This window comes from Eurypyga helias, unplaced genomic scaffold, assembly GCF_000690775.1.
Source record: "Eurypyga helias isolate BGI_N326 unplaced genomic scaffold, ASM69077v1 scaffold18523, whole genome shotgun sequence".
In the NCBI taxonomy this organism is placed as follows: domain Eukaryota; kingdom Metazoa; phylum Chordata; class Aves; order Eurypygiformes; family Eurypygidae; genus Eurypyga; species Eurypyga helias.
In genome coordinates, this window is record NW_010242183.1 from 8662 (window position 1) to 36005 (window position 27344).

The window sequence follows — 27344 nt, forward strand, 5'->3', positions numbered from 1 at the left end:
GCTGGGCAGAAGCCATTCTGACTAGTGGCTTGTTGAAGACCAACATCTTTCCATTCTCGAGTGAGGAATCCTCTTCCTGGTGATAATTTATCCTTTGTTGTAAGATCTTGTGTAACCTGCTCTAACTTAGTGTTCTGAAACTGTGATGTATGGAAGCCCCATTTTAAGTTAGTCCATGGAAAATTTTAGGACTTTCTTCAGAACTTCTTAGACACATGATAGGAGAATTATTGAACACTAATGTTAGAGAGATACAAAATCAGTGCCCAAGAGTAATATTTAATTTCGCTTAAGATGACAGCTCCGCAAAATGCGTAGTATCTTTGAGAAGCGGGGTGGCGAGGCATCATGACAAGTGTGCTCTGTTAAAAAAAAAAAGCAACCTAGCAAGGAGCCTGGAGTATTTATCATCTTCTGTAGGGCAATGAAGTAGAGGCTGGCAATAGAGGCTTTCATTCAGGCACGAGTGAAAAGCTCCTCAAGCTTTTTAGCCAAGCTCTGCCAGAGCCACCGATACAGAACCAATGGCTCTTTCCAGGCGCAGATAAAGCCCTCAGTTTTGTTTCTCCATCACCTTCCTTGCAAAGCCACAGCGTTTCTTACTGGTGGGTCTGGCCGAGGTCATCGCCTGCTTCGGAAAACCGAAAGTAGGAGGTAACACTGGGGTCAGGGACCGAACTCCTGGGTCCTCATGGATGTGGTGCCTGCAAGAAGTGCTTCACCCTGGGGACTGAAGGCACTGCTTCCCCATCTCAAGGATGCTCTATAATATCTCTTGGGGCTGGTGACTGACTGCTCTGCTTGATCCTTTTGTTGAAGGCACCGCAAAGATTAACAATTCAGTTTGTCAGGTGAAAATTTAAATTGCATCAGTCATACCTCTTGTAGAGTTATCCTGTGATTAAAACTGACAAACAGTTTTCAATGAAGCATTGTTTCCGCATGCTCCTAACCTCTCCAAGCATTTCCTTTTGAAGCTTCAATGTGTCACACGCACTCTCAAAATTCATCTTTTAAAATATGTTTAATGTAAGGAGGGAGGAAAGTTTCGCCTGTAGTTTAGATAGAATTGCAAGAGTATTAATTTCCACTGAAAATGTTGACCTTTATTGCCTTGCCACTGGGAACAAGCCATAGCTGTCCAAGCTTTGAATTTTTGCACCTGTCTGGTATGATCTCTTCGTTGAGCAGCGATGCTTCCAGACTTGACAAAATTCAAATGATTAATCTCCTGGTAGCTACCAAAATAGCTTTACAGTAGCTGATAAATCCTGTGCAGTTATGGAAATATTTTGCAATGTTAAAACCTTGAAGTTAAATTGTTAGCCTCAAACAACAGGATAAAACTGATAATGAGTGCGTTCCTGCCCTAGAGGTTCCCCTCACTTTGCTTAAACACAGCAGATAACTTTGAGCAGGGCTGTAACCTTCATCCCGTACAAAACCAGCCTGCGGTTTCAGAAATGCGAAGGCTGGATCAGGCACTCAATTTCTCTCCGATACGTGAGGCAAAAGACAAAGCCAAAGCACGCCGCGACTCCCAAACATGTGAAGAGGAGACACAGGGGTGGCTGACCCTGAACGTGCCGATGTCTTCATCAGCAGGTGACACGCTTGCTGCGGGCTGGTGGGCTGTCGGGATGGCTGGGTGTGTTATGAATGGAACCCGCTCGCTGCGTGCAATGATAACGCTTCAGTGGTGAAGCAGATGTTGCCCTACTCTGTAACAGATAATGTTTGGAAATGTTGGCTTCTGATCCGCCGTGCACGGAGTTGCAGAACTCTGGGATTGAGGATGGTGTGTGTGGGTATCCAGCCCTTCAGGTTGAGGGTTGGCGAGCTGTGTGGACCCGGAGGCTCGGCAGATGTCCCAGATGTTTGGGGCTCACAGAAGTAACACGTGTTTGTGGCTGGCTGGTGGGGTTTTCTTGTCCTGGATCTGTAGGGCTTGCGGGTCATGGTTGTCCGGAAGCCCGCGGTGTGAGTACACTGGGTGTTGTGCTGCTCCCACCTGCACTGTTCAGCTGCCCCAGGGTTGCGGTACCCAGAAAGTCAGTGTTTGCTTCGAATATCTTCTCCCTTCCTTTTTCAGCTGTGAAGCCAGTCATTTTCTCATAAAACATCAAGTCCTCACAAACACTGTAACGACAGCATCAGACAAAAGAGTTGCCAACCATCTCTACCGTTCCTGTAATGATCTACATGAATGTGAAAACCAGATTTTCAAGATTGAAGTGCTAACCCCACTTTACTGTTGCACTCTAATGTCTTCGGTCTTTCATTAGATGTATTCAGAAGGTCCTTCTAAATCCTAATTCTTTCATTGCAGAGCTGCTTTTTAAACTTCGGGCTTGGGTTGAACGGGTTTGTAAGTGATGGTGGATATACAGTTCTTTCCAATGTATTTTCCTTGCAAAATGTGGAAGCGCTTGCAGCTTTTAGCCATCAGTTTTCAAGCTCTTTGCACTCCACCTGTTGGCACTATAAAAATGCATTAGTTTAATTATTAAGATAATACTATTCGGCCATTTAACTTCCCTAGCAAAAGATAGGACAATTTGTAAGTGAATGGAAGGTTTTTAGCCTAAAGCCTGTAAGTGTAAGAGGCTTTGGTCCTAGCCCATGGTCTTGGAAATTGGAAAAAGGGCTTTTTAGGGACTGCTTAGAAACAAATGGATGGATATTGGTGCCATCTCTGAGTGTGGCAGCTGGAAAGTTTAATTATAGGCTGGGAAGTCAGTTAGGGATTAAGGAAAGTGTTAGCAGAAGGGGTGAATGTTAATGACAGCTGTTTGCTGTTGGCTTCAGAGAGACAAAGTACATACAGAACATAAATGAAGTGTAGGGTCAAACATATGCTGGCGTTGAACATTCAAAAACTCCAGGTCAGTTGTTCTTTGACACGTGAACCTGGTTTGTAACCATTTTAATGTCTCTCACACGGAGAGATGTGGGTGCAGAGGGGGGAAAACTCCAGCCTTTGTGTCAGAGCCCTCAGCATGGGTGAGCTTGTGTTTGTTGTTGCAGAAGGGCACCTGGGCCAGGGATAAATAGAAAGTGGGGGAGAAGCATGCAGCGAGGGGCATTGGCCTGAGAGAAGAGAGACCTGTGCAAGGGAATGTTGGGTGCCGAGCCTGACATCCACGTGCTTTGTGCTGGCCTTGCTCTGTCCCAAACAGCCCCGCTGCCTGCATCTGCCGAGATCTGGAGGTTGTGAGGAGTTAGAAAGCCCAGCCCATGGAGCATGGAGCTTGTGAGTGCCCTGTAGCTCGTGTTGCAAACCTGCACTGTCGGCTTGAAGGAAAATTCCAAATCCTTTTGCCTTTAAAAGCATATAGGTTGGGAAATAGTTCTGCATCTGCTTAGGGTAACTCTAAGGCATGTTTTATAGATGAGGCACTGGTGTTGAGATTAGTAATGGTGCACACTGCTAGGGCAGTACAGCCAATACAGTGCTAAGGCTGAATCGGTCTTCCCCTTCTGTCATTTTTCTCGTGACTGAATTTAGTTTTTTTCATTCAAGTATATTCAGTCTGGTCTGAAAATAGCTTCCCCCCCACCCCTTGTATGGCACAGGTTTTACACTATATAAAGTTTTTTTTGAATGAGGAGGAGTTGTGAGGGGTGCGTGCCAGACTTAAGCTTGCTAGGTGCATACGTGACTTAACGAACCTGCTTTTTAACACATCACAGTCACCAATGGCCATTCTTTGAGAGGAAAAAACCCCCAAAAAACAGAAACAAAAATCCCAAACACCCAAAACCAACTAAAAAAACCCAAAACCCGAAACTCAAAAAAAATCCAGAATTTTAATTTTGAAGTGTTTCAAACAGATGTACGACAGTGACTTGGGGGAGTTTCTCTTACATTGAAGGGTAATAGACTATATAGAGAAGTTTGGATTTGTCCCTGTTGGATGTGAGTTTTAAGATTGCCTGTTGCTTAGCAGCACTAACAGATGTGTTGTACCTTACAGACCGCTGTGGCAGTGTGTTATGCTGGCCTGAACATTACAGGAATAAGCTAAGGGAATCATCTTCCCCATAAAATCAAACTAACTTGAACATGTGGCATTATTTATAATACATTTAATGGATTTATAGTTGTACGTGATCTACCTTGACAACTAAAAACTTGTAGGGCGCAGAAATGTGTCTAGTTCAATAAGTGACAGAAAGGTGCTATGAGCCTTGTGGGTGTTAGAGCATCAACGTGGTTGCACAAAGGTAGTAATTCAGCCTTTCTGCACGTATTTCAGTATGACCGGCCATAATGAATGTATGGCTCCAGTGCATGGGGTCGTACAGCCGGCTGCTTGAAAAATAACTGTGATCCTAATAACAAAAATTTGTAGCTTTTTGGGTACTTGGGGATTTCGGTTACAACTGGAGGTGGTTGGTGGTGGAGGGAAGCGGCTGGTTATCCTGACAATCGCGTTTTCTGCCCTCGGTCGCGTGGGTGGTAGGGACTGGGGCCAGCACCCAGCGCTGGGTGGGGGCCGTGGCACTCAGGGGCTGCTGGCTCCATCTCCAGTCCAGCTGATTCCTGCTTCCCTGGGAGGGACAAAAAGGTATTTACACCTCTTTCTTGAAGGGCTTACGGAGCTCTCTGGCAGTGGAAAGAAAGCAAGCACTTCATGTGGTATTTAAAATGCTGGACAAGGATCCACAGTAGGCGTTTCCTTTCCTCTGAAGTGTGAGCGGAGGAACAAGAAAAAAAACCCTAATAAACTATGACTCGCTTTAGGGATGGTGAAACTGCATACTTGAGCCTGTTTTACTTAAGGTTATGTCGGGGTGGGTCAAGCAACGTGCTGAACTGCAGATGAAATAATAAGAAATAAAAAGAACAGTCATCTTCCTGAAGGCCGCACGCTTTTATGAGGTTGTAAAAGGTGACGAATGGGGTGAAACAGGGTAGAACCTCAAGTATGTGTGTTTTGGGAATTGCGCCCTTTATTGTATGCTTGCATGTGAATGTGTAAGTGTGAGCAAGAGAAGAAATCCTTAGCTTGCTCAGGCTGCAGGCTGCTAGGGGTTTTTAAGTTGTTTTGGTTTAGTTTTTTTTCCCCTGCTGATTCTTCCCCCCCTCCCCCCGCAAGGTTTGGAAAACCCATTAATTTACAGCTGTAATTCTGAGGCTTAGATGCATTACTGGGCAGAACGGACCCTAGCATGTTTCTGGTCTTATTGAGTACTAATGGATTAGACAAAAAAGTCTCAAAACCCCACCCTGAAATATTGCAAACTGCTTTTCTTAAGAGCTCCTAAATATCCAAGTCCACACTTGCGTGTACTTAAGCCAGCTTGAACTAGCTTCTCTGCAGGTCTTCAGTCGTCTGAATGCCAGCCATTGTCTAGCAACTGGTTTGAATGAAATGCTGCCCTGCGTTGGCCTGTCAGCCCGTTCCTTGGCATCGCGTTCCTATGGCACGTTTGCTGTCGGTACCGGCGGTAGGAAGAGTAGATGTTCTCCTTAGCGGTGTAACGTAGGTTGGGGTTTTGTTCCCTCGTTAGAAACCAATATCAAAACTGTGCTTAAAATACAGGTTAAATGAATTGGCCTCAGTCTTTCAGTTTCCCGTGTCTCATCGGCGAGGCATAGCATGTAGTTCGCTTCATGAGCGTATTAAGCTGCCCAGATTAGCCTGAAATTGCAGCCTTTCCTCGCCATTTAACTTCTGGCTAGGTCGGGGCTGAGGCAAACATTTGCCGTCATACCGAAAGGGACCTGACACTTCTGTTGCAAATAACTTTTCCCCAAAAGCGCTGCATGTGTTGAAACAGTTTGGGTTCTGGCTTGCAGCCACGGGTTCACCTAAGCATATTACAAGAAGTGACAGGTAGACAGAACTAATACATATTTTAGTGTGCTTGACTCGTCTGGAGACCATATAATGGGGTAGGCTAGACTTGCATTTCCTAGCAGGTGTGAGCTTGCTCCCAATTTATTAATCAGGTCATTACTGGCACTGCTATTCGGGTTGCCTTGATGGCCCTGAGGGTCTTGGAGGCAAACGAGAATGTCGAGTTCCTGTGTTCTTTAGATGTTCCCTTCCTCTGTGAAACCGCTACGAAAACGTGCTGAGGGGTCAGCCCAGCAAAATCGCTGGTTTGGTCCCAGAAACAGCCACCTCAGTCCCTAACACCAGCCAAGGACTGAGGTGGCTGTTTCCGCACCGGGTATTTCAGCAGTGGATGGAAGCTGTTAAGTGGAAATATTTCCAATTGGTACTCCCTAATATTTTAATAAATCAGAGGGTATTGTGGCTTGAATGCACTTAGGATACAGGGAGCCACAGTTGTTCTAGTATCAATCATGTGTGCCCTGTCACTGAAACTGGATCCCATCCATTGATAAATACTTTACTAGTTTGAATGATACTCAGCACAAGATAAGGAAATTTTTTAATATAAAGTGAAAAAAAAATCAAGTAATGTCTACCTAGTAGATTTTTTCCCTTACTTTTTATTGAATATAATGTGGTTATAGTTAAAGGTAAGGTTTCTGTGGCCCTGGTTGTGGTGAAAAGACAGGTTTTTTTCCACTTGAGAGATCCTTAGGTAGGAGTTGGGAGAAAAACAGTGTGGGATCAAAGGTTAAAACTAAGTTGCTAAGTGTCATAATATGCTGAAAATACGGAACTCTTTACTACCAGGAGGTATAAAGAGGCATATTGTTTTCAGACATAAAACCATCCTTGCGAGCTGTTGAGCAACAGTAAGCGCAGTTGATCTTCAGCTGAAAGTAGGGTTTGGATGCTGTTGCTTAGGGAGGAGGACTGATGGGAAAGAGAACAGAGGAGAGAGAAAAGAGCCTGAGAGAGGACTAAAAATAGGACTAAAAATAGTGATTTCTTAAAGAGGCAGAGAGTGGTCTGAGGGGCGAGTGGCTGCTCTCTGCAAGCTGCAGAGCCATGTTACACATCCGCTGTCATCAGGGTGAGGAGGAGTGTGCCTACATTTCAAGTAGGAAGAATTAGGTCAGACGTTTGAGAGAATTCTCCTGCACAGTAAAGCTAGGGAATCAATGGAATAAATGGCCCGTGGGGAACATAAAAACCTTCAGCGTTGTGGGATTTTAGTAGCCGGTAACAGAAATATATACGAGGTAGAATTTAGATAAGGGAGTGCTGGGTAAGGAACCATGAAGCAGTGATGTCAGTATGCAAGACACTTTGAAATGGTGAGCTCCCCCCAGTTAAGATCTGGGACGTATCTGATGTGTTTGTTTTGTTGGTGGTGTTTTTGGCGTATTTGCATGGCTGCATCTCTCAAAGTTTGGTGGCCGCTGCTGCAGGGGTAATTAATGCTGCTCTGGAGCTGGGGGAAGGATTAGTTGGTTTCTTGCTTCTTTGCAAACCTTTGGAAAAAAATGATTTCTTAAGGGTAAGGTTTCTGTGGTCCCAGCTGTGGTGAAAAACATACAGTGAAGGCGAGGGAGAGCGGAGTGAGTTGGAGCCCAGCTGCAGGGTACCGCTTCCCCAGGGCATTCATGACATCCAGGGAGGGGGTGGATTACTTCATTCATTTTTCAGTTGAGATGTAATGGCCATGTGAATATTGGCATGGAGATTTCTGTCCCCACAGAAAACAGACTGCAGAGTGAACAGAAGAGGGGAAGGAGAGCTGAAATGCAACTCTTTCATTTATCTACCATCAGCCACAGCTGGCAGAAGAAATCTTTGATTGTTGAACCAGTTTATGATGAAGTAGGGAATAATTATCTGTTTTCTGCATAATTTTTAGCTCCTGAGAAGGTCGAATTGTTCACAAATATATCAGAATTGTTTGGTAAGTTAAAGTTTGAAGTTATAAATATCTGCTTGGGCAAATCTTTCCAGTAAGGAGCAAGACAGTTAAGCCTTTTTTTTTTTTTTCCCTCCACACCACCACGTAATGCAGAATATAAATAAGTTGAGCATTGCACACTCTGATCTGAAGGCTACTGAAAGAAATGGATTGGCATAAAACAATCAGTAGATACAACTCACAGTGGAAAAAACCCACACTGTTTATGGACCGGTTTCACTGATTTGGGCACTTCCCTGGCTAGCACACAAGACGAGGTTGAAACTCCGCACAGCGAACAGGGCCTGGTATTGAAGTCTTTCACTGTATTTCTGCATTGTAGGATTCTTCCTTAAATTAAGGTCAATCATTTGGATTATTTAGTAGCTACCAAATTAGTGGTTTCTGCGTTAAAAACACACCATCAAACATTTGGCATATACCATCTGTATAAGGAAAAGTGTGTGGGGAAGGAAATAATTCAGGTTGTGAAGGCATTCGTTTCTGAGTTAGGGAATAGCAGCATCTAGCTTAATTACCGTCATTTCTGCTTCCAAATTATCAGCTTGATACAGAACAGTTTGGTAGGTGTTGTTTTTTAAAGACTCAATTCCTTTTGAGAAACCTAGAATGTTTTGTTTGATTTACTTTCTTTTTTGAATCCTTGGTGATTTAAAAGCTGCAAAGAGCTTTTCTTCTTTTGGCTGCAAGAATTGCTTGATTCCCTCGTACTCATTTTTGTGATTAAGCAGCATCACTGCCACTTTCTACTTTCTTATTCTTCCCCTTCTGCCTTCCTTCCCCATTTTTTTTTTCTGACCACTGTCTTGTGGGGGCACTGCAAGTCACCTGGCCCATTGCCTCAACTCCTGTCCTCTCTGAGCTGCTGTCACTTTTTTGTGTCTTAAGTCCAAGATAGTCACACATGTTAAGTAGGAGTTGCCAGATATGATGACATCCATCTTCAGAGACAGCATAATCCAGTATAATATGGGTCAGGAGTATATGATGTAATTACTATATAGCTGTATGTATAACATTTCAGGGTTTAATAGGTGAAAAGGATTAGGCTCTCTTTAAAGATAGCTATTCTCTTTGTCAGGCTGTAATCGGATGCTGGTCTTCAAGTCCTTGTAGCTCAGTGCAGTAGCACAGATGGTGAAAGGTTTTGGCTTTATTGGGATGTTACATCGAGATACAGAAAACTTGCTCTTAATTCCTTGTAGAGCTCATCATGCAAAGGACCCTCAGGACTTAACTAGTATGAGTTGGGACAACATGTGCACGAGTTTCCGGGGCTTTGAAAACACGTAACGAAAATGGACCTAAAACATGTAACCGGAGCGTAACTGGAGCTGGGAGAGAATCCTGCTTACTCGGTGGTTTTAAGTGAGATCGCTCTACCCTGCAGATGCCTGGATCTGACGTAAATATTCTTGTTGTCCGTGCGTTTCCACTCTGACCAATTCGTTCCTAGAAGTCCCTGCTCCCACACCATCTGTAGGTCTTGGTTTGCATCCAACATGTTATTTAACAGCTGGTGGCTTTGAGGCGTCAGGGCTGACTGCTAGTATGTGCACTTGAGTTTTTACAGGGCGGGGAGAGACACGTTTTCAACTGCATTTTTGGAAGCGGCACTTTCTCCCACTTGATGATCTGGCACGCTGTGGCTGGGAGTGACAGTATAACCTGGAGCATGGGTGTTGCGGGCTGGCTGCTGGTGCCAAATGAACGGTATCTTTGTAATCTGTATCAGGTAATTAAAGCACTGGAGAGCGTGGGGATCCCAGAAGAGTTTAAGTATAAAAAGCTGACTGTCTCATGCCACGAGTTTGGTTGTTTAGACTCGCAAGATTTTAATTTGTTTGGGGAGCCAGTAGTTTCCTGGTGTGGTGCTCCAAACTGGAAAAGCGTATTACTTGATATTACAGGGTGTGTTTTACGTTCAAAACTGACATGAATGAATGCCCAGGAGATTAAAATCTAAATTCATGAAGTGAATAATCCATTTCAGTGAAAAATGCTGTTACGACTAAACACAGTGTGATGCCTCGTCATGTAGACTTACTGCATCAGAGGCATTTAATGCCTTCAAAAGTTGAAAAACGGGATGCAAAATTAATATATTGGGGGAGGGTGTAGCGAAGAGGAAGATGAAGTAGGAGTGCTTTGGGGCCTAGGCCTCAGCACACTCACTCTCCTCGCACAGAGCTGCCTTTATTTAATGAGGACCCAGTATGGATTCAGGGGTGGTTCCTCTGTTGTTTTTCACTGCCTGTGACTTCGTCCTTCCTTTCATGTCTGCCTGAGTTTGAAGTTTTCCGAATTATCTGAATCCAGTATTGAGGAAAACCTACAGCTCCCCAGTGGCGAAGAGCGGGCTCTGGTCTGGGACGCCATCTCCCATGTGCCCTGTCTTGCATGATCTGTGTTGGGCAGCTGCCTCCAAGAAGAAAAGATCCATGACCCCCTTAATTTCCTTTTTTTTTTTTTTTTAAAGGCTCAGTTCTGGGCAGGTTTATGGAGAACACCGTGGCCTACTGAAGGTGAGCGTGCTTCAGGGCAGCAGTGCGTGTGGGCCCATGCTGGAGCTAGGAGCACAGCTCATGCTGCAGTGGTAATATGTGTAGTAAAGGCTACAAAATTGTAAAAAAGAATCCTCTCAAAAACTGGGAGGAAAGTGGCCATTCGCTGCAAGAGGGGGGAAAAAAAAGTAATACTAGGTGGCTTTTGTAAATAATAGTGCTGGTGAGGTCTTAATTCATCAGCGAGCAGTCCTTTGTCATTTTCCCAAGCACCACTCAGTGAAATAAAGCAAAAAACAACTCGTTTCTTTGCTGAATTCTAGTTAGTAAGATGTCCAGGAAATCAGAAAAGGCATGTTGATATTTTAAATTATAGTTTGTGATTTTTTTTTTTTTAAACTTTGTAGGCTTTCACATCACCTGAGCTGGAAAGATAAATGGTGGGAGGGAGCAGGAAGCCCTTGGAGGAGATGGGCTTGATGCTCTGTTCTGTACCTCGCCTATCTGATTTCCTTGTTTCTGTGAGGTGGGGCAGGTCACCAGCTTGGGAGCACTGGAGCACAGTCTATTTAGGCAGTGTATGAAACAGAAAATATTGTTCACAGGTGTTAGTGTATTTTGGCCTGAGGGTAGTGTGATAATGTAGCACACCTGCCATGTGTCAGCAACTCCTGCAACTCTTGCTTGGGTTTTTTTTTTAATTTTGAATTGGTTCTATTTTCTGCTCGATGTGAGAGAATATGAACTTTAACGATCTGATGCCTGAAGCACAATCGCTCTCTGTAGCATTAAATGCAACTTTTAAACAGGAGTGATGCACAGGGGGCTCCATGTGAACGTTTGGCTCCAGAGCGATTCAAAAAGGTCAAAATCTCACGTCAATGTAACCCAGGTAATCAAAGTCACTTGTCTGTAGGGGATTGAGGTGTACTATTGAGGGCTTTTTCTTGCCTTTTTTGTTGCTGGATGAAATATTTATCAGACAGTTGTAATCACAATGCTACAACAGTTTTTCTGTTTTCTTTTGCCCAGATATATTTTTTTTTTAACTAAAATGAGGGAAGGGTGAGTTTTGGGGTGTTTCTATGCAGTCCTGTCATGACCAACGTCTGTGGGATGCTGCTGTAGTCTCCATTAGTGGTTCCTTCATTTCCTTCTCCTCCTCCTCACGTCTGCATTCCCCCGCCCCTGTAATTCCCTGGTGGATCACAGCGTATTTATTTATTGAGTTATCTGTGTATTGTTTTAGCTCCCCTTTACCACCCTGCAATAGCAGTATTTGTGCGGATTAAAGCTTTTTGGTGAGCATATGCTTTGTTGAAATCTGTTATAAGCAGCAGTTTCTTGTGTTTCCCAGGAGGTTTTCTTTTACCTTTCGGGTTTGGTTTTTTTGTGCTGTTGTGGTTATTTCTTTTAATGAATGAAACAGCCGTTGGGCTTGGATTTAATCACTCTGCGCTTCTATAGTTACACCCAGCACTCCCAGGAAGGAGGGGGTGTGTGTGTGCCAGCTTCTATGTGTGGTCTCTTCCAGACGGGAGCTGCATGCTGTAGCGGCAGTCCTGCTTTTGGAGCTGGTGGATGATTCCTGGTACTGAGGGATGAGGGGAACGGAGCCAGACACCCCTCTGGGTGCAGGGAAAGTGCAGCAGCTGCCCCCTGTTCTGGAGACCTGTATAGAAAGTTTGCTGGGAGAGTGTGGTTCCCTTCTTCCCCTGGTAAATCTCTGCCCGTGGGGGAAAACTGCTTGGATCAGCAGGGCAGGGAAAAAACCAGCCAAAACAGGTTATGGTGGCCTGATTTTTCTTGTCCTGTTTAGAAATTAGGGTAGCCTTGGGGTCCTCTAAGGTGATATGACCTCAAAAAGGTGATCTGATGTTTCCAGGGAACCTTGTCAGTCATACTCTTCATTAATCTTGTGTGCAGGAGGGGCAACAGAAATTGCAGTGATTGTTTGGTGGTGTTTTTTGTTTTGGGTGGTGGTTTGTTTTGTGATGTGTTTTTTGGGGTGGGGTTTTTTTCCCCCCCCTGTTGGAAACCACCCATTAAGAGAGCAAAACAGATCCGGGTAGTTTTACTGTATCATAGAAATGACAGGTAAACAGGAAATAAAAATTCTATCTGGTGCATCCAGATGCTCTAAAGAAGAGGCAAGTGTATGCATTTTAGGAATTCAAAGTTGCCAACCCAAGTGAAAGGGGTAGCAAAATCAACGACATTTTAATTGCTTATGCTTTATAAAGTTGCAAACAGAGAATTTTGCTGCTGCTGTTTATCTGTACCGAAGTCTCCAGTGATGACTCCACACAGCTATAGATAACATCTTCTTGACTGTCATTATAGTTGATGTTGTGGATGCCCCATCCCTGGAAGTGTTCAAGGCCAGGCTGGATGAGGCTTTGAGCAACCTGGTCTAGTGGAAGGTGTCCCTGCCCATGGCAGGGGGGTTGGAATTGGATGATCTTTAAGGTCCCTTCCAACCCAAACCATTCTATGATTCTATGTACCATCTACTCTAAATCCTGCCTGTTGCAAATCAGGTTCTTGCTCCAATGTTAGCAAATGTTTGATTACTTTCTGTCTGCAAGAAGCTCCTATGTATTGCAAGGCTCTTATCAGATCCCCTCTTTCTTCCCCTTCCCTGGGTAAATGAACTCAGCTCCTTAAACCTTTTTCCACTGGTCATGTTTTCTAAACCTGTTGTCCTTCTTACTCTCCTGTTGACACTCTTCAAAGCATGTTTTTCAAAAAATATGAATCCCAAACTGAAATACAATATGCTGTATACCGCAGAAGGCAAAACAGCATCCTGTCCCGGACTGAAATCCATCTTGCTCAACGTGTGACTTCAGACCCTCGTGCTGCTTCAGCCCATAGCTTCTCCATCACTTTTCATGTCTGAGGTCCCCACTCCTGTTGCTGTTACCCTTATGGAAATGTAGTCAGATTTGACATATGTAGGTGTTTCTGTCAGACTGCTTTTCTTTAAAGGTTGGTGGGGAATCCAGCAGCCTGTCCCAGCTTCCCCAGTGTGAAGCTGGGCACAGATCAAGCACTCTCCCTTCCTTCACTGATGCTCAAAGGGCTGTGATTCCTCAAATTGATGAGTTCTCACAGGTTGTCATCATATAACTGATAACTGTTTGTAGGCTAGGGTTTGGGGGTTTGTAATCACTTGTACACTTTATTTTTTTAAAGCATGTAGAATATTTCTGTGGTTCACTCATGAAAAAGTCATACGGAGTGGTTTTAAAAGCCTTTCCAAAGATAGGCTCTGTCATCTGTACCACTTTCCTTTTATCAGCTGGGACAGATGCCCTGTCAGAGAGAGTGAGAGAGACATTAAGCTAGTTTGACATGACTTTTTGATTGACTGTTTAGGTTTTGGTGTTGGTGGTTTTGTGTCCGTCCGTTCCGCCCCCCCATCTTACTATTTTTACTGAATTAGAAATCCTTTAGCAGTGTGCTCCAGTAACTTCTCTGGTATTAAATGTACACTGTAATTTCTGTCTTTTCCGTCCCTGCTTGCCTGTGTAAGATTTGGTGCTGTATTGGGTCTTAGTTTTTCTTTTAGACCTTACCTGACCTCTCTGGCATCTGCAAGGCGGTGGTTGATGCTTTAGAGATGACTGCCGGTACTTCCCACAACACAGTAGGGACATTTGCAGTGGGGCCTGCTCTGTTCTTCCCTTATTCTAGCCACCTGCGCTTGCACATCCTGCACATCAGGTGAAAGATGTCCTGAGTATCTGGTCCCACCTAGCTGCTGTGGGATAAGTAATTCAGCCTTTCCTGTGTTCAGTAACAGGCCTGGTTTTCCATCTAATGTATTTATAGACTTTTACTGTTTGCTGCATCCCTTGCTGATTGTAAGTCGCTTTACATCTTCATTTCTTTATGTTGATCTCTTATGTTCATCCCTGGGTCATGTGTCCTTGGTTCTGCTTTGGTGTACAGTCCCTTTTTGATAAGTTGGACAGAGGGTATGTTAGGCAGAGGATAGTATCTCTAGAAACAGCTGCATTTTTTTTCAGTAATGTTGCCAGAAAGGTGCATTTGTGCCTGGGGTGGGCAAACTTTGGGTCCTTAGGGGTAATTCAAGTCTGCTGTTGCCTTGTTGTCCCCTCCGAAGGGGGTGTCTGTTGGTTTTAACGTGTTTCCTCCATCTCCACTGGATTCCACAATTCCTTCCTCAGATGTTGCCTCCATTTTTCCTCTTTTCATCTTCATCAAGAAACATTAAAGAAATCTGTATCATGCACCTTCCTGGAAGGCCAAACTAATATTTTGATTTACTGCTGTGTGTTGCAACACCTCCAACCAGCCTTATTTTTACTCTTGCTTATTAACACCTCCCTGAAGTCTCTCTGCAGCATCTGTGCTTGGGCCTGTGGCTTGTGCCACCAGATCTGTTCAGTCATTTAACCCGGAGCGTGCTGTGCCAGCACAATTAGAGCTCATCCTGAGGCTCAGCACTCTTCTCCATTGGCTCTCCTCTTGTCTCTTGTTACTGCTTTTTTTTTACTTTATTTTTGGGTTTGTTTTTTTTTTTTTTTTATCTGCTGACTCTAATATGCTTGTTATATGTATATGTTTAAGGTCCAGTGGTAGACTCAAAGGTATCCGAGGAGGAGTGCTGCTTCCCTCTCCCCATGCTGGGGGGAGGTGGTGCAGCCCTCCCCACTGAGCCACCCACCCACCAAAATTATATTGCTGCTGCCATGAGAGAGGTGGCACGGCATCCAGTTGCCCGTTCTGGGGTTGTTTCCCATCCGTGTCCATTCAGGCCACAGTCACTTTGGCTTGTTGGTTTCCACCAGAGACGCCATAACTGCAGGGAGGTGCCTCCTCTGTAAGGCCTCCTGTTGCCGCCAGTGCCAGGGGATGGCCGTGGGGGAAGGAAGAGCCGGTCTTAACTCCTGGCGAGGTGCAGAAGAGGTCCTGCCTCTCCCCAGGACCCTGTGCCGGGCTTTCATGTCTTAGGTGCTTCCTGCACCTGAGGGCAAAACTCTCCCAAATTAAAGGGCATCAACAAAAAATGCTTATTTTCCTAAATAAGGAGCTCAACTGGAAGGAAGTGAGCTGAGACTTTAAGCAGTTTGATGAAAACAGTTTATATTTCAGGCTCAGAAGTCGGCGTTCCTGGCGTGGATTCTTTTCTTGAAACATATATTGACATCTCTGCTCATAGCAGCAATATTGTTCTCCATATGCTCTCCTCATCAGCATCTTGTCCTTATTGGATAAATATGCATCTCGTTATGCAGAACATTATTTTTGAAGTATGGAATCATTATTTGGTTACATAACTTCCAAATTTGGACCTTTGCAGTGATTTATAACAATCTTCAGAAATTATTGTAATTAAAGGAGAACTTGCCACAAAGAGAATTAATTATATCAAAGAAGCATTTAAATGCAAATCATTAATCTGTGCATTACAGGAAATAGTTAGTGGCTATGTATAGTTCATTTAATTATACTTGGTTCAATTTTGTCATTACATCACAATTTATTCAGAATTAATTTGCAATTTCTTCTGTAATGTAATTTCCGTTTGCTTAATATAGCAGATATTTCCACTAGCATGTATTTATATATAAATAAAGTTTTATTAATGACTGCTTGGTTAATTAAACTGTGAACTCTGCTGTCAATTAGCAGTGAATTTTGTTGCTCAGTAGATGCAACTCAAAAGATCTGAGCTCTGAGAATAGGAGGCAAGAAGTCAGGTAACTTGTTGAATGTATGAACATGCACAGAAGATTGACTGTCAGTTGTTGGAGGGGACCAGGTGACATAGCTGGTAATCATGGTAATCTCCCAAGCTGCAATATGTTGGTAGCTGTAGGTAACAAGGACTGGGTGTGTTGGAAGGCTTTAGGGTTTAGGTTTTGTCTAAGTCGTTTGCAGGTTTTGCAATCCCTGTGTGATGCCTTGCTTTGTATAGGGTAAGGGTATGAAAAGATTTCTTTTTTCTGATTTGCCCTACTAATATTTTTAAATATGTCATATAGTTTTTTGAAGTTGAAGCTTATACCTTGATAGTATAAAAGTTTATTTTTAATCATTCTTCCACGGCACTCTCAAACACAGTTTAAACCTTTGCACTGCTGGAAGTACATACATTTTAAACTTATTTTTTAAGTACTAGATTAAAATAAGCCAGTCCTTGGTTTTGTTTTTGGTTTTTTTTTTAATCAAAAGGCTTGATTTTCATTCTGATTGAATTCTGTAGCCAAATTGACTTTAGCCTTAGACTGTGCAGTGTTTGCAGCATCTGTGTTAAGTTTGGACTCAGCTAATCTTTTGGAATCTTTGAATTGGGGTTGTAAGCCAACATTTAGCTATCCAAGAGCACATCTGGCTTGCATAGCATTACCTCATTTGTATAAGGTAGTGCTCTTAGTCTCTTTTCCTTGGTTTGTTTTCTGATTTCTGGAATGGGGAACTTGATACGGAGGTTGTTCTGGCAACAGAAAAAGTTTAAGGACCTTCAGTGATTTCTTTCTTCCTGTACTGAAATTCACATTGAAAGTAATGATTTTGGTACATAGCCAGGTGTAGTAAATAAACTAATAAAATAAGAATTTCTCAGCCAATTGTGTGTGGTGGACGAATGTGGAGAGACTGCTAGCTGTTCTGTCAGGTTTGCTGTGTACAAACAAAAGTAAAGTAATATTGATGATGTTACATTTCTTAAGATTACTGTTATTTCTTCCAATAAGTGAAACTACTGCTTCCTAGGAGCATTGTTGGTGCCATTTATAAAAAAAAAAAAATTAAATACTTTCAAATTTCTTTTGGATAAACAGCTGTTTGCTGAGGAAGGCAAAACAACCTGTTGGTTTGCACTGAGAGAGGAATGTTGTTTTCTATCTTGTAATTTAGGTATTTTCAACCTGCACTAGATAGAATGAGGTGAATCTTAGCAATACAGTCAGCTGAGGAGTTGGTAAGAAATTGGATTCAAAATATGTTTGCTTTGCTTCTTTTGACATCTGTAAGATAACAGCATGAAATCAATAGTATTTTATTCTCAGTATTGGTTATTAAACATATCAGTATGCGTAGGGAAATAAAGAAGACATTTGGAAATGGGTAACCTTGGGTTAATTAAATCCATCTGCTGTCTGACTAATGACAGGAATATTGCATCCAGGGAATCGCTTATGCTGAAAGATTTGATAACACACGAAAGTTTTCTAACAAAGCACTCTCAGAGCAAGCGAGCACTCATGTAACTGGAGAGAAAACCAGTCCCAGAGAGTAACTCCCAGTAATGTAAGGCTCTGCTTCATGTGGAAATGTCCCAGAAGTAGTTAAGAACCACGTTTGTCGTTCATTGAGATGCAAAATTATAATTGGCAAGAAAAGTTAAACTTGTTTTCAGTTCATGCTGTATGAAGTTGAGCTTTATGGATGAATTTAATGGCTATGTTTCCATGCTCGTGAAGAGCCAGAATACAAATGTTCATTAGGAAAGAAGCTGTATAGGGTACAAAAATGAGCTTCCAGGGATGCAGGGATGGCAGCTGAAAGGAAGACAGTCTTTTGATTCGTATTGACAGGCAATCTGATCCTGTATAGATTAACACCTCAAGATACTTGGGTTGATGGTGTTTCAAGACAACAAGTATGACAGTTGCTTTCTGTTTACACTGCTCTAAGTCATATCAGTAGGAAAAAAGGGGAAAAAACCCCCCCACTTCGTACAACTTCCATGTGTAACACTTTGCATTGATCATCTATGCTGCTTAGAGTTGTTCTGTTAATGATTTTGTAGCTGGAAGTTTGTTTTTGTTACTTTTTGTTATTTGCTAATTTGTAGTTTCTGGAAAAGAAAATCAAATGCATAATTTGTTTTTACTGAATTATTTGATCAGTTTGCATTTAATGTTTTCATACACTTGCACAAGGCATGGCTTGGGAGTAGGGGGGGGAAACGTTTGAATTTGGTGGAGCTCTGGGTGCTTTTGGAGAAAGGCAACTTTAATAGCATCAGATGAAAAATAATTTATTCTATGTTGATCTGACAGATGGGCAAAACAAAACTCTGAGAGATTAACATTGTTCTGCAATTTAATTTGTAAAGTATACAAAAAAAAAGAGTGGCTTAATAGAATCAAATGGAGGATGGGTTGGTTTGATCTGCATCGGGGGAACTTGTTTAGGCTTCCTTCGTAACAAATCAGACGAAGTCCGCGCTAGCGTGTGCTTTATCTCAGCTTGAAGCAGGCATCTAAAATAGGTCAGATGAATCGCGCTCTGAAACGTCTGGTTTCCTCCCCATTTAAAGCGACCATCTCTCATGTGGACATCTGAAATTTGATTAGATGATTGCCTTTTCAGGCTATCGCATTTTAAAAGACATGAGTTAATAATTGCTTTTTGTAGATGCCGAAGACAGTTGTTTAAACAATACATTTTTAAGGGTAATTTTGATATAAATGTGCCAGTTTGAGTATAGAAATTGATGATGTATTCCTAAACAAGTGTGTCACACATTGGTACTGGGAGAACGTGGCCTGAATCTGCCATATGTGCTTTCTAGTTCTGCTTCTCGTGCTGTTTCGGCACGCAGGAGGTAGGAGCGTGCACCCCCGTCCTCACAGGCAGTGCAGAATCTGAGCGCAGGCTGGGCACTTGCTTGCTCTGCGGAGACATGTATTCACTGGAGGACCTAGCCTTGAAAGTGCAGAATGCATAAATGGGTTTGGAAATAGTAATTGGCCTCATTTAAAACATTTTTCTGTCAATCAGTGTAGCTTATTAAACATTTAAGTTAAAAAAAAAAAGAGAACTGTACTTTTTTTGTGATCTTCAATAAATCTGTTTGTACTAGTAAACATCGTAGCGTATCTGCAGAGCTGGTAGTGGCATCCTGGCAGATGAATTAGCAGATGCATGTCCTGTGGAAGTGCTTATAATTACACAGTAGCTATGGTTACCAGGTTAAAGAAATCATGGCCTGATGATGAACAGAAATAGATTGCAGCAGACTGCTTTGCTTTGGAGTTGCTTAAAAGCAAAATGCTCGAGGATAAGACCGTGAGGACTAAGAGCATATGAGTAACAAACGTAAGAGCAGACTCTGTTTGCTGAACTGGCACAGAGCCTGCCTTTTCAAATCCTTGTTTTGATACAAAATCACAGTATATTTTTGAAGCTGGGCTTTGCTTTTATGTAGTTTGAGAATTGGGTGCCAACCACATATTTGTAATGAAGCTGTTTAATAGAAATAGTTGAGATTTTGAATGAATATTCCTAATATTTTCATTTTGATTTAGTACTGCACAAAGTGAAGTTCAAACAGCCTTTTCACATCTAAGGAAAAACATACTTTATTTTAAATCTTAACACTTAGAGTGACTTAATGGAAGCATTTATCTTTTCTTTTGGATGCTCCAGCACTTAGAAATGTCAGAAGTGTAGCTGAATTCAAGCGGGAAGGACAGAACTGTGCTTGAGGACGGTTGTACACTTGCACTGATGATGGTGGGCCCACTTCAGAGGTTTCTAGCACATACGTTGCCTGGAAGCATGAAAAGTACTTGAGTCTGTTTCCAAAAGGGAGTGCAAGTGTTTGGGAGTTCAAGCCCTGTTGCATTAAATGTAAAGAACAAAAGTTTTAATGTTTTCAGAAGTTACCACATGGTTTAGAAACCCAAGTGGCCCTGAATTGTGTTGGCTGTAGGGCCCTCGATCGTAGGAGTTTTTCTCAGTGTGTTACTCTCCTTTTATGAATTATGAACTACGTGGAACTGTATATCTGTATGCAAATTTAATATAATTCCTATAATGTCTCTATATTAAAATGTAGAATCCGATTTTATGGCAACACACTCTTCCTCAAGAGTATGGATAAATTTAGGCCTGGTCTTTTGCACCACGGAAGCTTTCTGAGGGATTCTCGTTGGGCCAGTAATAGCCACTTTACTTTTAAAGTCTGGGCACATTCAGACTAAACCCTAGTGCCTGACATTTATCCATTTTGTAAGCCTAGCCTACAGATTCGCAGCTAGGAGATTGTAGTCATCACCTGGTCTAAAGGTCTGTTCGCCTTGTTTTACAGCATAACCAACCATGACTACAGAATCGGGATCGGACTCCGAGTCCAAGGATAAGGAGCAGGATCAGCAGGAGAGCCCTGCGCAGCAAGGGGCAGCCGAGACCCAGCCGCAGGACCCTCAGCAGCTGAGCGAAGAGCATCAGAACGCGCTCGAGCAGTTCTCGGCTGTGGCAGCCCACAGCACGCCGGTGAAGAAGGAGCAGGTAAGGCAGCCGTGCGCGCTGGCTCGCTGCATACAGCTAACGTGTCCGCTTACTGCTCCTGGGAAATGGTGAGTCTGGTGCGTTAGGAGTGGAACTACATACTCAGATATGCGTGGAAGGCTGTTTGGTGTGATGCTGTAGATACTTACTGGTTGATCTTTTGAGTTTAAAAAATAGTAGTTCTCAGGCAGAATGTTTTGAAATTCATTTCAGGTCTTTCTGCCTCCAGTGCTTGTATATGAGGGCAGTCTTACTAACGAAGCAGGAAATATCCTCTATCTTGGCATTTGCATTAGGTAGCAAACAGTGTCAATTTTTAAGAAGCTGAAAATATTTTCAGAGTTCATTTCTTCTTTGACACCTGCCGAAAACTGATTTCATGCCTGCTTGTCTGATGTGTGAGCCATGAAGAATCTGTGGTCCCTTTAGCTTCTCATAGTTCTGGAATGACTACACTATAATTAACTTTTCATGTAATAGGTTTCAGAAGAGCTATTGCATGCTTTTCCATTTGGTTCATTGTTGCACTTATTAAATTTGTGGAAGCTGCTTTCTTTTCCCGTTAATAATTTCCAGTCAATAGGATTAAAGACATTGTTCTTCCTGGGTAAGTGACACACAATTAATGAGGTACCTGCAAATTGCATCCCTTAGCTCTGTAAGGTTATGATCCCCATCCCATCGCATTCACCTTTGAAGAGCGTAGTAAGTCAGTCTGACTCTTCCTCTCCTTCACCCTTTAAAGAATTCAGATTGTTTGAAGCGGGGTCCTGTTATTTTACCTAGCTGGGAGACAGTACAGTTGGGTGAAGTAAGCACCATTACTTAAAATCAGTACCAGTGTTTCTGTAGAAGCTGTTTGGGGCTGGCTGTGGTCTTGGGTTTTGAGCTTTTGTCCGCAGAGCTGCAGCCCAAATTTCCTGTTGGTGGAGAAAAAATGGGGACGTTAGCAATTTCAGATACAAAAATATTTTGTATCTCCCTTGTTTAGGGGTACGTTACCTAAATGCTTGGGACAACAGATGTTTCTGGGACCAAATTAAAGAGGTTTCTTATGTCTGACTTATCTCAAGAGGTAGACAGGGCAGGATTTCTGGTGTTTATTGCTATTGAAGGTCAACTACTGGAAGAATTGGTTTTGGGTTGTTTTTTTTTGACTGCTAAACATTTTTACCATTGATAACCCTTGATCAGCCTTACTCCCTGCCTGCCAAAGACCTCTCTGCTTTTGCTCCCATATCCACCGATTATGTGCTGGCACAATTTTGGTCTCTGAAATAGATCAGAAATTGCATGTAGTTGATTTGGGGAAAAGAGGCGGGGTTGCTTTTCCAAAAGAGGAAGGTGCTGCACAGACTGGTCATTAATTTTAAAATATAATTCCATCAGGCCTAGGCTTAACTATTACTGATTTTGTTCCTCCAGACATCTTCAGTAATCTTTCTGCTCCAAGTTTCTTCTCATCTTACACAAAAAAAACCCCAAAATAACCACCACCACAACAACAAAAACAGCCTTTAGGCACCAAAGCTGTCCATCTGTATTTATGGAGATGTGAGTTGGAGACCTGAGATGCACTCACGTGCTGCGTGATCCTTTCCTTTCCCAAAGATCACCTGGGGTCAGGTGTCTGCAGAAGCCTTGATGGAAGAACTGGGCTAGTGAATGGATATGCCAGACCCTTCCTGTTGAGATTGCCAGTTTGAAGCTGCAAGTCGCTGTTGTAGGCTGACTGCCAAATTCAGCTGCAGGGATCTGCCCAGTATGTTTCATAGTGGCTTAAGCATGTGTATCACAGGAAAGGACCACTTAAATACAACACTGACACACGCAGCTGTCGGCAGTGGCATCATAAAAAAACCCAAAATTTGAGGGAGTAGTGGGTATCATTCTCTATCTTGCTCTCCGTAATCACAGTGAGGACGTTGATGTTTTTTGCTATCACTTGTATGACAGAAACTTGGGATGAGGGATTTGTTACCAATCCATGACAGTGAATTTTTGTTCTCATTCTGTACACATAAAAAAGAACATTTTAATGAAGACAAAAAGGCTTCTTCATGTTGAGGTTAGTGGTTACCCCAGAAATGAATACTTTTGTAGTGACAAGACAAGGGGTTACAGGTTTAAATTGAAAGTAGGTAGATTTAGATTGGATATCAGGAAAAAACTCTGCATGGAGAGGGTGATGAGGCACTGGAACAGGTTGCCCAGAGAGGTTGTGGATGCCTCCTCCCTGGATGTCTTCAAGGCCAGGCTGGATGAGGCTTTGAGCAACCTGGTCTAGTGGAAGGTGTCCCTGCCCATGGCAGGGGGGTTGGAACTAGATGGTCTTTAAGGTCCCTTCCCACCCACACCATTCTGTGATTCTGTCAGATATAATAATGCAGTCTTAGCATCTTCCTGCCTTCCTATCTCGTTGAAAATGAGCAAGAAGGCATCGCATGGGTTGGGCACTGACATTTCTGAACAACTGTCATAAGTAGATGGGATTCATGCATTGTGCAAGCTTGGTAATATCACTTCATACGTCACTGAGAAGCTGTGAAGCGTCAAAGATCATTACTGCTGAATCCTGGGGCTCCGAAGGCTTGCTTCAAGAGGGGGGGTCCAGCTTCAGAAGGGGTTGAGCATACTGTGTCATAGTAAGGTACAGTAATATAGGTGGAGATGAGACAGCTTATATTCAAAACCCACAAACCCTGAAGAATCTTGTGCTGCGCTAGAATTGAGTCCATGACACTGAAAACACTGCAGAAATACAGGACAGAGGTATCTTGGGGAAAAAATTAGGAGAAAATACAACTATGCTTGCAGAGTTCTAAATATTTCACTGAGTACGTGGGTTTTTCACTGGCCTTTTTTTTTTTTTTTTTTTGCCTACTTACCAGGATGTCATGTTTCTTTAGGAAGAAGAGGCTTGATACAGTCTGAAAGTACCTCAGTGCCTGAACATGTCAGCATAGTTTGAGGGAATCTTCTCTAATGGTTCTTGGCATGTTTTGTTCTCCAGAAAAATGAAAGAAAATCCTTTGTGTGATTTTAACCTAGACACATTCCCCTGATCTTAACGTAGACAGGAACCTTAACAAACAAAATAACCTCAATACCATTTAAAATAAAAATTATAAACAAGCAGATTTTGGCTGTAGTCTTGAGTTACTGAGTGTCTTTGCATGAAGAAAAATAATCACCACTCAGTAAGGATTCACGGAACTCGTTTGTAGGCTGAAGATGCTTGAAAATGTAAAAAGCTGCTGGTTGCCCTTGTTGTTGTGGGCTTTTCTCTCAAGCAGCTTTCCTGTTTTCTTTAAAAGGATTAATTCCATGCATCCATGTTTTTTTGTTGGAGCTGTGTGTTAACTCTTACATGCAAAACCTAACGCAGCGACAGTGTATTTCTACCCCTTTTGCCATCTAGGCGTGTGCACATGCACCTTCCCTGGCAGCTTTCTGTAACACCACGCATGGCAATCATCAGAGTGCCCCCCTGCCCGTCGGCGGCAGCACAGCCCTTCACAGGGGCCCTGGGAGGGACCTCTCCAGTCTTGTTTTTCTTTCGGTGCAGCAGGTTGGACTACTTGCCAGCTGGCTACGGTGGTGGCAGGGGGGCAGCTGGCCTCAAGCCTTGCTCCGAACCAGGGGGACTCTCCATCACCGCCGCTGTGAGTGTTAAATGCGCAGCAAACAGCTAATCGGCTTACGGTACGCTGTGCCTTCATCTCCCGCCAGCCTTCAAGGTATGCGAGGACCTTGACATCTGGTCACGGAGCGGGTGTCCGAGTGCTGGAAGGAGAAAGTGCTCCAGTGCTGGAGCTAGTTGGGGAAGAGCCGGCTGGCACTGGCGTGCTCCTGGGGAAGAACATCTACAGTTTGGGCTGAGGCGGGGTTTAAAAGCAGCTTTTGTGTTGCCTTTTTATCTTTCTAGTCCCACTTTCTTCCTATCTCCCCACGCAGAGAAGCCCAGGAGACCTTTGCTATGTCCTCTGTCTCAGTGGGAAGAGGAGCGTGGGTCTTACCTCCCCTCTTTGCAGTTGCCTCTCTGCAGTTTGGGGCTTTGGTGGGAGCTGGCACTGTCGGTAGCACAGCCGACTCCAAATTCCTCTTTTCCTCCATTCACCCGTAGGCAGAGGGGAAGCTTACGGCTTGTTTGTATCCAGTCTCTCGGGAAAAAGTGCCCTGTGATTTAGTGGTACACTGTTGTTGCTGGTTATATGATGCAAGGTTGTTCCTGTCTCAAAGCAGATTAAAGCCTTTGGATGGATTTGCTCCATTCTCATGAAGGTTTATTATATACAATGAATGGAAACAGACTTGGAGGATTAATTTACAATATATTTCCAATAATGCTTGTTGCTTATTACACTGAAATTATTCAGAGCCAAATCAATTCAGAGCCTTTTTTTTTTTTTCTTGTAGCAAGGTAACAAAAATGTTATTTTATTTTATTTCAACTTCAGCTTAGGTATTACTGCACTCCTGTTGAGGTTTTCTTTGGAGACTGTCAGGGACATAACTGATGAGAAAGGTAATGACTGCGACACAGTGCTGTTGCTAGGAAGGGTAAAATGCTGTAGAGCTGTTCTGGCTTTCATCTAGTGCCGTGGAGAGGACCATGGGCAGTGCTGCACCATGGTAACTCTTCAGACGGTCTGACCCTCAGGTAAACCCAAGCAAAATAACTGGTTGTTTCTTCTTGCCCCTTTTTCTTGCAGTATATTTGTCTTTCAAATAGCACCTACTTCTCACCAGCTTGAGGGACTTATCGGGCATCTGCAGAGAGCAAATTCAGCCTCTCATCCTGTACTTGTCATCCATTAGCCAGCCAGCTGCACAGAAAAGTTGTTTGGCCCTTCATGTCCATCCTGTTTATTTAACCCTTTGCTCGGAGAGCCTTTTGCTCTCCCAGGCACGTCAGCATCCCCCTGCCAACTCTCTCTCTCAAGGGGAGCCCTGCCCTTGTTCAGGGGACTCTTTTCTCACTGGCAGCGAAATGAGTGCAAACCTGAAGGTCTTCTCCTGTTTCCTATGACACCATGGAAGCATCATGATGTAATAGGTACAGGACTCAAAAGCAATACTAACAAACTGTAGGAATATCTGTTAATCATGACGTTTACCACTTACTCAGCATTTACAACAGTCAAAAAAAACCAGGTCCAAGAAATCCAAGAGGGATTTTGTACCTAGGGAAAAAGTGGAAGCCTAAAGTATTTTCATGCATGCCACTCCTCCACACCTATTATGTACGTTTTTGAATGAGAGGGGAGGGCTGGGTGTAATTTGGGCGATATGGGCAATCTTTTCAGTAGGTGAAAAACTGTCCTGCATCAGAATCAGGCACTTTCTCGTCCAAGCCCCATACTAGGCTCACTTAAACGCTTGGGTGCTGGGTGAGTAGTGTACTGCATGGTCCAATTGTTTTATCTCACTTCAAAAAGTATCTTTCCTTCTCTTTATAGGCCACAGACAAAGAACAGGAGTTTGCTGCTGCAAGTGCAAAACAGCTGGAATACCAGCAGCTAGAGGACGACAAGCTCTCTCAAAAATCATCATCTAGCAAACTTTCCAAGTCTCCTCTAAAGATCGTCAAGAAACCGAAAAATATGCAGTGCAAAGTGACACTCCTGGATGGATCGGAATACGCATGTGATGTAGAGGTATATTGCTTTTTGTCTTCCTTTTTCAATGCTGTCTGGAGAAAGTAGTTGAAATAAGATTCTTAAATTAAGCAAAAGAATGAATAGCCAGCTATTTCACCAATGTCAAGCACAGAGATGCTTCTGTTGTTTTCTCTGGAGGTTGAAGATGTTGTCCAAATTTGAGCTGGATTGAGGATTGTGAGCAGTCCCTGGAACATCCAGAGACTTTGGATTAATTTTAAGTCGGTGCATGCCACAACAGAATGCAGAAAATGAGTTATGGGCAGCAAAGCCTATAAACAAAGAAGGATTTGATCCCACGGGGTACTCTGCAGAGCTGAGGCTCACATTGGGTCACTGTCCAGACAGTAATTCTGACCATCGTGAGATTAGTGGGGGCATGAGACACCCAGGGGAGGCAGCGGAAACGTCAGGAGCCAATGAGCAGTGAGAGTGGCGAGTTCTATGTGTTTCTCCATGATGTCTGTGAATCATGACTGTGTCAGAAAGTTGGTGGTGGTTTTCTGTAAGGAATCTTGCCTTCCCTGCTGGCATTTTGCCAGGAGCCTGCTCTGGGGTGGGATAGTCTTTGCTTAGGAACCAGTCTGTTCCTGTGGGCAGACCCATGCTAGGAGGATGTCTTGCCTTCAACTCCAGAAAGCCAGGGAGAAGTAGAGCATGAAGGAATTCAGCATCTCACAGTGGGCATGAGCAAATTCAGCATCTCAGTGGACACATTTGTCAATTCAGCTTTTCCAGACATGTTACTGACTTGGTCTTCAGCCAGCAGACCAGCCTGTCCTGAACCTGTTTTAGGTCAGGAGGCCACAAGCAGTGGCCAGGAGGGGAAGGATGTGTGTTGGAGGGCTTGGCAAAGCCAGCTCTCCTTCAGGCAACCTCTGCGTGTGGCAGAGAAGAAAAGTCGCCTAGAGAGGACAGAAGAGTATAAAGGCAGAGAGGGTATAGGCTGCAGGCTTAAAAGGGAACCCACAGGAGCACAGAGGAGGAGAGAGGGCAGAAGAAGGGAGTGTCTGACTGGGAGCCAAATCCTGATGTCTTTACAGTCACATTACACTCAGTCCTTACATCCTTGTCTGCCACTCTTGTTTTA

At 43.4% G+C, this 27344-nt stretch overlaps 1 protein-coding gene across 1 annotated transcript in view; it reads left to right on the forward strand.

Moving 5' to 3' along the window:
• Positions 1-20402: 20402 nt before the first annotated feature.
• LOC104505061 (band 4.1-like protein 3) overlaps positions 20403-27344 on the forward strand; it is a gene marked incomplete at its 3' end in the record, with an annotated part of 43831 nt that continues 36889 nt past the window's right edge. Inside the window, exons 1-2 of the mRNA XM_010149009.1 lie at positions 20403-20591; positions 26054-26251. Coding sequence (XP_010147311.1) covers positions 20403-20591; positions 26054-26251 — 387 coding nt within the window. The remainder of the gene's footprint in view (positions 20592-26053; positions 26252-27344) is intronic.